An 11,353-nucleotide genomic window follows, 5' to 3' on the forward strand; every position below is an offset into this window, starting at 1 on the left:
TGCTTTCATTTGGCCATCCTTACCAAAATAGCCCTCACTCTGCAGGTCTGTTGTGGAGTCTTCCAGTTGCTGAACACGTCTATCTTAATTTTGCATTCCAGAACTGTGTAGATAAGCATGAGATTGGTTTGGGTACACACCGGCCCCAATGGAGATGAGCCTAAGCTGAAATTTCATTGATCTCTTGACCTCCATAAGCTCTTACTATGACTGATGGACCAAAGTGACACTTGGGCATCTTGGAATTAGTGTGAGATCAGAGCCAGTGTCCAATAGTCACCAAAAGGTATTCTCCTAATTCAAAATCACACTGGCTAAAAAACTCTAGGTCCCTTTCAGGAAGGCAGGGAAACAGACTAACAGTATATATTTCAGTAAAGTGTACCGAGGCATGATGAACACCTACTTCTGGATTTCAAAACTTACTCCAAAGCTACAGTTAACAAAACTGTGTGGTACTAGCATAAGGATAGACACATAGATCAGTGAAATAAAATTAACAGTATGGAAATAAACCCATAAATCTATTCATGGACATAAATCCCAAAGAGTGGAAAACAGAAACCTGTACAGGAATGTCCATCACAGCACTATTCCCAGTATGCACAAAGGAGAAGTCACCCAAATGTCCATCCACTGCCTAGTGGATACAAAACATGTGTAGTCTAGCCATACAGTGGAATATTATTCAACCAGGAAAAGGAAAGAAGTACTGATTCATGCTACTGATTCATTCATATGTGCATGAACCCTATGCTCAGTGACAGAAGGCCACATATTTATTGTATGCCTCTATCTCTAGGAAGTCTCCAGAATAGGCAAAGGGCTGTGGACAGGAAGCTGATGAGTGGTTGCCTGAGGACTATGGGGTGGGGTGGGGTAGGGGAAACTGCAGGACCGGGGGGGTGGGGAATGATTGTCTGGCCAGGTACAGGGGTTTCTCTTTGCAGCGGTGCCAACATTTTGGAACTAGATACAGTCATGATGGTGGCCCAGCACCACCAGCGTATACTTGGTGCCAGTGGGTGGTCTGCTGCCTTTTCTGTACAAAGCTCCTGTGCAGTGGAAAGGGAGAGTTTTGACAAAGAAAGGGTCCAGTGGGCAGGGTGAGCAGGATTCTGCCAGCATCATTTCTTTGCAGGCCAAGGCCTGTGGGGGTTGGGGGAGGGGTGGGGAGCACGAGAAAGCAATGACCTCACAGGGTCTACGTGTCACAGAGCCTACGTGTCACAGAGCATGCGTCCCGACCAATGAGGCGCCAGCCTGTGGTTTCTAGGATACGGAGTAGAGATCTGAGAGTAGCAGTTGTCTTGAGAGGTTGGAACCAACTGCTTCATCTCACCGTATCTCATCTCATCGCACCTTATCCCACCGCACCTCTTCCCATCGCAAAGAAGAGCAAGGCCTTGGAGAAAGCGGGCTCAACAGCCAGCATGCCGAAGAAAAGGGGCCATCAGAGGTCGTCTGGTATCCGCTCCCGCACCGCCCAATCCGAGCTCTCTTTTTCTGTGAGCCACATGGAGCACCTCCTGCGCAAAGGCCACTATGCCCAGCGCCTGAGCTCGTCTGCACCAGTCTTCCTAGCAGCGGTCATTCAGGACCTGACGTCCAAGGTCCTGGAGCTGGCAGGCAATGAGGCCCAGAAGAACGGCGAGAAGCGCATCACCCCCAAGTTGGTGGACATGGCGATCCACAACAATGCTCTGCTCAGCAGCATTTTTGGGATGACAACCATCTCCCTGGTGGCCCCGGGTCCACACTAGCTGCCCAGCTACACCTGGGTCCCCAGTGGCCAGTCCCTGGCCTCCGGACAGGCCGCCTCTGGCTGTCCGGTGCCAGTCCTGATCACAGACCAATTGCATAGCCCCGTGCCTTGGGCCCAGTAATGTCAAATCAATAAAGTGTTTCAAGACATCCTTGTGTGCTTCAGTCACTTGGTCTGGAAGGTGGTGGTGGGACACGCTTTGTTGGAGGGATGGAGGTCGGGGGTCTGGTTGGAGCAGAGGGGGAGTGTTGCGGGTGTGGGTGGAGTCGGGGATGGCAGGCAGAGAGGAGAAGTCACTCATGGTGACAGTGCATGGTGTGGCCCTGGGTGGGAGAGGCTGGTTGCAGCAGAGGTGGGGGTGGAGTGGGGTCTTGGGGGAGGCGAGGGAACGGAAGGCTCCCCCATTGGCTCTGAGCAAGTGGGAGCCAGGCCAAGTCCTCAGAGGGACCGGGTCCTGGTGGTGACGCTCAGGACAGTGAGGGCGGCATTGTAATAGGGCGAAGAGGGCAAGGTGACGGACAAAGCCATGGCATGGGATGCAGGGGTGGGTGGACAGTGTGCTTGACATGAATTCCCATGGGGGCAGGGGCCTAGACAGTAAGACTGTGGTGGGATGGGGATTGGGGTGGGTGGGACACAACCAGCACATATGCAAAGTCAGAATCAGGGTCATGTGGGGTCGAGTTAACTTTTTGGTCATGTTCCTTTAGAGATGTCAGGAGATGCCCTGCTTGGCAGCCTGCATAAAAAAGGTCACCTAGCAACGGCGGACATGACACCACCCGCAATTTGCATATGTGATGTTTGTGGAGCCAGGCTCCGCCTCCAGCGACTTGATTTGCATATCACCGTGGAAATGGACCTTTAGCCTAGAAAGCTGGAGTAGTAACCATGTGTGAGACCCACGTTTTAAAATTAATGCTATTTCTTTATGCCTTAGGTAGTTTGGATTTGATGAGTAAGAAACTTTATACCTACTGCTGCTTCCCTGATAGGGTACTAGCCTTTTACTGACCTTTTATTTCTTCATTTTAAATAATAAGAACAAAATACCTGACACCATTTCAGAATAATGGTTAGAAGAATTAGAAACATATATGATATATATATAATATACAACATAAAAGATATTTTTAAAATATGCAAAAACATGCTGTTTAGTTGCTCAGTCATGTCTCTTTGCAACCCCATGGACTGTAGCCTGCCAGTCTCCTCTGTCCATGAAATTTCCCAGGCTAGAATACTGGAGCAGGTTGCCATTTCCTTCCCCACCCAGAGGTTGAACCTGCTTCTCTTGCACTGGCAGGGGGATTCTTTACCACTGAGCCACCAGGGAAGCCCATGCAAAAGTATAGTTGTGCTAAAATAAGAATTTACTAAGTAGTAAGGATAGTTCTGTATGCAGTCCATGGCACTATGATATATCTTATTATTTTCTTACATTATGCAATAAAACAACCTCTTTTGGAACCCAGTACTATGAATTTAGCACATGTATACATGTGTGCATCCACCACCACATTCAGGACATGGAACAGCTCCATCAACATAGAAAGTCCCTGATCTGCTACTGTGGTCCCTATTTCAGTGCTTGCTTTTTGTTAAAATAATGTTTGTTAAGTAGAGCCCTGGGTGGGGAATTGGATGGTGAACCAAAATTCAACAAAGACTGCAAGGGAAAGTTAAATGAAGAAGTTTATTACTCATAAGACCTGGAGGAGGCACAAAGCACTCCTGGAGAGCTGCATAGGAGGTCAGAGCAGGGTATAGTCAGGAAGGCAGCAGGATCTGGGATTTATAGCTTTTATTAGGTCCCATAGGTTAAGTGCTTCTAGGGTTCCCTGGATAAGGCCAAACTGGTCAATTCAAAACCAAAAAAAAAAAACCAGAGAAGTTTTGGTAAGCTCTGTGGGAGTTCTATCTAAGGGACCCATAAAAGGAAGGAGCTGGGAGGCAGAAGAGACTGCTAAATCACCCGGGCCCTTGGGGAAGTCATATCAGTTACTCTTTCTTATGATTCTGCTGACTGTCATCCAGGGCATGTACTTGAGGATACATTAGTGTCCACCCAAGGTCCCTGCAGGCCCCTTAGCCACACAAAAAGAAAACAATATTATCGGTTCAGTTCAGTTCAGTCGCTCAGTAGTGTCCGACTCTTTGCGACCCCATGAACTGCAGCACACCAAGCCTCCCTGTCCATCACCAACTCCCGGAGTTCACTCAGACTCACGTCCATCGAGTCAGTGATGCCATCCAGCCATCTCATCCTCTGTCGTCCCCTTCTCCTCCTGCCCCCAATCCCTCCCAGCATCACAGTCTTTTCCAATGAGTCAACTCTTCACATGAGGTGGCCAAAGTATTGGAGTTACAGCTTTAGCATCAGTCCTTCCAAAGAACACCCAGGACTGATCTCCTTTAGAATGGACTGGTTGGATCTCCTTGCAGTTCAAGGGAGTCTCAAGAATATTCTCCAACACCACAGTTCAAAAGCATCAACTCTTCGACGCTCAGCTTTCTTCACAGTCCAACTTTCACATCCATACATGACCACTGGAAAAACCATAGCCTTGACTAGATAGACCTTTGTTGAAAAAGTAGTGTCTCTGCTTTTTAACATGCTATTTAGGTTGGTCATAACTTTCCTTCCAAGGAGTAAGTGTCTTTTAATTCCATGGCTGCAATCATCATCTACAGTGATAAAAATAAAGTCTGACACTGTTTCCACTGTTTCCCCATCTATTTCCCATGAAGTGATGGGACCAGATGCCATGATCTTAGTTTTCTGAATGTTGAGCTTTAAGCCAAATTTTTCACTCTCCTCTTTCACTTTCATCAAGAGGCTTTTTAGTTCCTTTTCACTTTCTGCCATAAGGGTGGTGTCATCTGCATATCTGAGGTTATTGATATTTCTCCTGGCAATCTTTTTTTTTTTTTCATTTTTTTTTTAATTAAAAAAATTTCAGGTATACACGTGCTCCCCATCCTGAACCCTCCTCCCACCCCCCTCCCCATACCATCCCCCTGGGCCATCCCAGCGCACCAGCCCCAAGCATCCAGCATCGTGCACTGAACCTGGACTGGCATCTCGTTTCATACATGACATTTCACGTGTTTCAATGCCATTCTCCCAAATCTTCCCACCCTCTCCCTCTCCCATAGAGTCCATAAGACTGCTCCATACATCAGTGTCTCTTTTGCTGTCTCGTATACAGGGTTATCATTACCATCTTTCTAAATTCCATATATATGCGTTAGTATACTGTATTTATGTTTTTCCTTCTGGCTTACTTCACTCTGTATAATAGGCTCCAGTTTCATCCACCTCATTAGAACTGATTCAAATGTATTCTTTTTAATGGCTGAGTAATACTCCATTGTGTATATGTACCACTGCTTTCTTATCCATTCATCTGCTGATGGACATCTCGGTAGCTTCCATGTCCTGGCTATTATAAACAGTGCTGCGATGAACATTGGGGTACACGTGTCTCTTTCCCTTCTGGTTTCCTCGGTGTGTATGCCAAGCAGTGGGATTGCTGGATCATAAGGCAGTTCTATTTCCAGTTTTTTAAGGAATCTCCACACTGTTCTCCATAGTGGCTGTACTAGTTTGCATTCCCTCTCCTGGCAATCTTGATTCCAGCTTGTGCTTTCTTCCAGCCCAGCGTTTCTCATGATATACTCTGCATATAAGTTAAATAAGCAGGGTAACAATATACAGCCTTGACGTACTCCTTTTCCTATTTGTTACCAGTCTGTTGTTCCATGTCCAATTCTAACTGTTGCTTCCTGACGTGCATATAGGTTTCTCAAGAGGCAGGTCAGCTGGTCTGGTATTCCCATCTCTTTCAGAACTGTCCACAGTTTATTGTGATCCACACAGTCAAAGGCTTTGGCATAGTCAATAAAGTAGAAATAGATGTTTTTCTGGAACTCTTGCTTTTTCCATGATCCAGCAGATGTTGGCAATTTGATCTATGGTTCCTCTGCCTTTTCTAAAACCAGTTTGAACATCTGGAAGTTCATGGTTCACATATCGCTGAAGCCTGGCTGGGAGAATTTTGAGCATTACTTTACTAGCGTGTGAGATGAGTGCAACTGTGTGGTAGTTTGAGCATTTTTTGGCATTGCCTTCCTTTGGGATTGGAATGAAAACTGACCTTTTCCAGTCCTGTGACCACTCCTGAGTTTTCCAAATTTGCTGGCATATTGAGTGCAGCACTTTCACAGCATCATCTTTCAGGATTTGGAATAGCTCACCTGGAATTCCATCACCTCCACTAGCTTTGTTCGTAGTGATGCTTTCTAAGGCCCACTTGACTTCACATTCCAGGATGCCTGGCTCTAGGTCAGTGATCACACCATCGTGATTATCTTGGTCATGAAGATCTTTTTGTACAGTTCTTCTGTGTATTCTTGCTACCTCTTCTTAATATCTTCTGCTTCTGTTAGGTCCACACCATTTCTGTCCTTTATCGAGCCCATCTTTGCATGAAATGTTCTCTTAGTATCTCTGATTTTCTTGAAGAGATCTCTAGTCTTTCCCATTCTATTGTTTTCCTCTATTTCTTTGCATTGATTGCTGAGGCAGGCTTTCTTATCTCTCCTTGCTATTCTTCAGAACTCTGCATTCAGATGCTTGTATCTTTCCTTTTCTCCTTTGCTTTTTGCTTCTCTTCTTTTCACAGCTATTTGTAAGGCCTCCCCAGACAGCCCAGACAGCCATTTTGCTTTTTTGCATTTCTTTTCCATGGGGATGGTTTTGATCCCTGTCTCCTGTACAGTGTCACGAACCTCTGTCCATAGTTCATCAGGCACTCTATCTAACAGATCTAGTCCCTTAAATCTATTTCTCACTTCCACCATATAATCATAAGGAATTTGATTTAAGTCATACCTGACCTAAAGTAGGTTTTCCCTACTTTCTTCAATTTAAGTCTGAATCTGGTAATAAGGAGTTCATGATCTGAGCCACAATCACCTCCCAGTCTTGTTTTTGCTCAATGTATAGAGCTTCTCCATCTTTGGCTACAAAGAATACAATCAATCTGATTTCAGTGTTGACCATCTGGTGATGTCCATGTGTAGAGTCTTCTCTTGTGTTATTGGAAGAGGGTGTTTGTTATGACCAGTGCTTTCTCTTGGCAAAACTCTATTAGCCTTTGCCCTGCTTCATTCCATATTCCAAGGCCACATTTGCTTGTTATCCCAGGTGTTTCTTGGCTTCCTACTTTTGCATTCCAGTCCTCTAGAATGAAAAGGACACCTTTTTTAAGTGTTAGTTCTAAAAGGCCTTGTAGGTCTTCATAGAACTGTTCAACTTCAGCTTCTTCAGCATTACTGGTTGGGGCATAGACTTGGATTACTGTGATAGTGAATGGTTTGCCTTGGAAATGAACAGAGATCATTCTGTCGTTTTTGAGATTGCATCCAAGTACTGATTTCAGACTCTTTTGTTGACCATGATGGTTACTCCATTTCTTCTAAGGGATTCTTGCCCGCAGTAGTAGATATAATGGTCATCTGAGTTAAATTCACCCATTCCAGTCCATTTTAGTTCACTGATTCCTAGAACGTCGACGTTCACTCTTGTCATCTCCTGTTTGACCACTTCCAATTTGCCTTGATTCATGGACCTAACGTTCCAGGTTCCTATGCTCTTTACAGCATGGGACCTTGTTTCTATCACCAGTAACATCCACAACTGGGTATTGGTTTTGCTTTGGCTCCATCCCTTCATTCTTTCTGGAGTTATTTCTCCACTGATCTCCAGTAGCATATTGGGCACCTACTGACCTGGGGAGTTCCTCTTTCAGTATCCTATCATTTTGCCTTTTCATACTGTTCATGGGATTCTCAAGGCAAGAATACTGAAGTGGTTTGCCATTCCCTTATCCAGTGGACCACAACTTTAAACTCTCAATAGTTGTCAAGCTCTTTCTTCAGACCTAATCCTTGACATGGATTTCCCTGGTGACTCAGATGGTAAAGCATCTGCCTACAATCTGGGAGACCCGGGTTCAATCCATGTGTCGGGAAGATCCCCTGGAGAAGGAAATGGCAACCCACTCCAGTACTCTTCCCTGGAGACCCCATGGATGGAGGAGCCTGGCAGGCCACGATCCATGGGATTGCAAAGAGTCAGACACGACTGAGCAACTTCACTTTCACTTTCACTTTCACTTTCAATCCTTGACAACCACTGCTCTGTTCTCCATCTCAAAAAAACCTACCTTTCACATATGTCTTGTAAGTGGATTCATTAAGTCTGTCAGCTGTTGAGGTTGGCTGCTGTCACTAAACGTACTGCTTTTGAGGTTCATTGAGACTGTTGTGTGTATCAGCAGTTATGTTCTATTGTTAAGTAGTATTCCATTGTGTGGATGTACCACAGTTTGTTTAACCCTTGGTCTATTGTAGGACATTTTGGTTGTTTCCAGGTTTTTGGCAATTTTGAATAAAGCAGATATGAACATTCAAGGATAAGTTTTTACATGAACATAGTATTTCATTTCTCTAGGGTATATACCTAGGAGTTGGCTGACTGATTCATATGAAAAGGTTCCTCAGGTCTCTTCACAAATAGCCTCATCCTCATGCCCTAGGGGCAGCCACTGTTTTTATGTTTTTCACCACATGTTGGCTTTACTTGTTTTAGAACTTCAAATAATGGAATCATACATGTAAGTACTTTCAGTGAGGCTTCTTTTGAAAGGCACTGGAATCCAGTATGCCCTGTTCCCAGCTTCCCAAGATGTGGTCCATTGATCAGTGGGCTAGCAGCTAATGAAGACAACATAGCCTTGCTGCAACGAAACCCAGGCCAGCCCAGCCTACAATTATGTCCATAGTAATCTGCCTTGCCACAGCAGAGGGGTCCATGAAGTACACATAGGGGACACTTCTATACCACATAGCTCTAATGACCAGTAGTGCACTGCTGTGGTCCATAAGGTGTCTCCTATATGAGACCACTTCTCCAAAATCAGGAAATGTAACTGACATATTTAATACATAGAAATAAACACAGAGAGCTGACAAATTGAAGAAAAGATGAATATGTTCCATATGAAGAACAAGACAAAATGTCAGAAAAAGGACTAAACAAACTGGACATAAAAACTCTACCCAGTAAAGAGTTCAAGGTAATGATCATAAAGACACTCAATGAATTTGGGAGAAGAATTGATGAACATAGTGAGGATTTAACAAAGAGTTTAAAACTATAAAGCAGAACCAAATAAAGATGAAAAATTCTGTAACTGAGATGTTAAAATACTGTCAAAGGAATCAACAGAAGAGTAGATGATACAGAGGAACAGATCTGTGAGCTGGAAGGCATAGTAGTGGAAATCATCTAGCTGAAGAGAAAAAGAGAATTTGATAAAATGAGCATAGTTTAAAAGAACCCTGGGATAGCATCAAGTGTACAAACATTTACATCATATGGGTCTCAAAGGACAAGAAACACGAAGCTTCAGTTGTAAAAGATACATTAGTTCTTGAGATTTACTGTAGAGCATATAGCCTATAATTAACAATACTGTATTGTATACTTTAAATTTTACTAAAAGGGAAGATATTTTGTTAAACATCATTACAAAATAATAATAACAACAGTAATAAAGAAAGCAGGAGGGAACTATAAATCAAATCCCATATGATTATAGAGAGGGATTAGATCTGGTAGACAGAGTGCCTGAAAAACTATGGATGGAGCTTTGTAACACTGTACAGGAGGCGGTGACCAAAGCCATCCCAAAGGAAAAGAAATATAGGAATGCAAACTGGTTGTCTGAGGAGACCTTATAAATAGGTGAGAGAAGAAGAGAAATGAAAGGCAAAAGGAAAAGAGAATGATACACCCAACTGAATGCAGAATTCCAGAGAAAAGCAAGGAGAGATAAGAAAACCTTCTTAAGTGATCAGTGCAAAGAAATAGAGGAAAACAACCGAATGGGAAAGACTAGAGACCTCTTCAAGAAAATTAGAGATACCAAGGGAACATTTCATGCAAAGATGGGCTCAATAAAGGACAAATGGTGTGGACCTAACAGAAGCAGAAAATATTAAGAAAAGGTGGCAAGAATCACAGAAGAACTACACAAAAAAGGTCTTAATGATAGATAGAGCCAGGCATCCTGGAGTGTGAAGTCAAGTGGGGCTTAAGAAGCATTACTACAAACAAAGCTAGTGGAGGTGAGGGAATTCTAGCTGAACTATTTAAAATCCTAACAGATGATGCTGTTAAAGTGCTGTGACAAAAAATGTGGAAAACTCAGCAGTGGTCACAGGACTGGAAAAGGTCAGTTTTCATTCCAATCCCCAAAAAGGGCAATGTCAAAGAATGTTCAAATTGCCATACAACTGCACTCATTTCACATGCTAGCAAGATTATGCTCAAAATCTTTCAAGGTAGGTTTCAGCAATACGTGAACCGAGAATCTCCAGATGTACAAGCTGGATTTAGAAAAGCTAGAGGAACCAGAGTTCAAATTGCCAACATCCACTGGATCACCCCCACCCCCCCAAAAAAAAAAAAAAAACCAACAAGGGAATTCCAAAAGAAATCTACTTCTACTTCATTGACTATATTAAAGACTTTGTGTCAATCACAAAAAAACTGGAAAATTCTTCAAGAGATGGGAATACCAGACCACCTGACCTGCCTCCTGAGAAACCTGTATGCAAGACAAGAAGCAGCAGTTAGTACTGGACATGGAACAATGGACTGGTTCCAAATTGGGAAAGGAATATGTCAAGGCTGTATATTGTCACCCTGCTTATTTAACATATGCAGGGTGTGTGCGTGCATGCTAAGTCACTTCAGTTGTGTCCAAGTCTGTGTGACCCCATGGACTGTAGCCTGCCAGGCTCCTCTGTCCATGGGATTCTCCAGGCAAGAATACTGGAGTGGGTTGCCATTATATCATGTGAAATGCCAGGCTGGATGAATCACAAGTTGGAATCAAGATTGCCAGGAGAAATATCAGTAACTTCAGATATTCAGATGAAACCACTTTAATGGCAGAAAGCAATGAGGAACTAAAGAGACTCTTGATGAAGGTGAAAGAGAAGAGTGAAAAAGCTGGCTTAAGACTCAACATTCAAAAAATGAAGATCATGGCAGCTGGTCCCATCACTTCATGGCAAATAGAAGGGGAAAAAGTGGAAACAGTGACAGATTTTATTTTCTTGGGCTACAAAATCACTGTGGACAGTGGCTGCAGCCATGAAATTAAAAGACACTTGCTCCTTGGAAGAAAATCTATGGCAAACCTAGACAGTGTATTAAAAAGTAGAGACATCACTTTGCCAACTACATATAATATCATATATGGAATGAGTCGCCAGTCCAGGTTCAATGCACGATACTGGATGCTTGGGGCTGGTGCACTGGGACGACCCAGAGGGATGGTATGGGGAGGGAGGAGGGTTCAGGATGGGGAACACAGGTATACCTGTGGCGGATTCATTTTGATATTTGGCAAAACCAATACAATATTGTAAAGTTTAAAAATAAAATAAAATTAAATGCTTTAAAAAAAAAAGAAAGAAAAAAGCTATGTTTTTTCGGTAGTAATGTAA

At 43.6% G+C, this 11,353-nt stretch overlaps 1 protein-coding gene across 1 annotated transcript; it reads left to right on the plus strand.

Annotated features, from left to right (window-relative positions):
- Positions 1-1,198: 1,198 nt before the first annotated feature.
- On the plus strand, positions 1,199-1,914 carry LOC133242921 (histone H2A-Bbd type 2/3-like). Its single transcript, XM_061409138.1, has one exon. It carries the CDS (start codon positions 1,251-1,253, stop codon positions 1,761-1,763), a length of 513 nt encoding a protein of 170 aa, XP_061265122.1. The 5' UTR covers positions 1,199-1,250; the 3' UTR covers positions 1,764-1,914.
- The last annotated feature ends 9,439 nt before the right edge of the window (positions 1,915-11,353 follow it).

The sequence above is a fragment of the Bos javanicus genome, chromosome X (genome assembly GCF_032452875.1).
Source record: "Bos javanicus breed banteng chromosome X, ARS-OSU_banteng_1.0, whole genome shotgun sequence".
NCBI classification, from domain to species: Eukaryota; Metazoa; Chordata; class Mammalia; order Artiodactyla; family Bovidae; genus Bos; species Bos javanicus.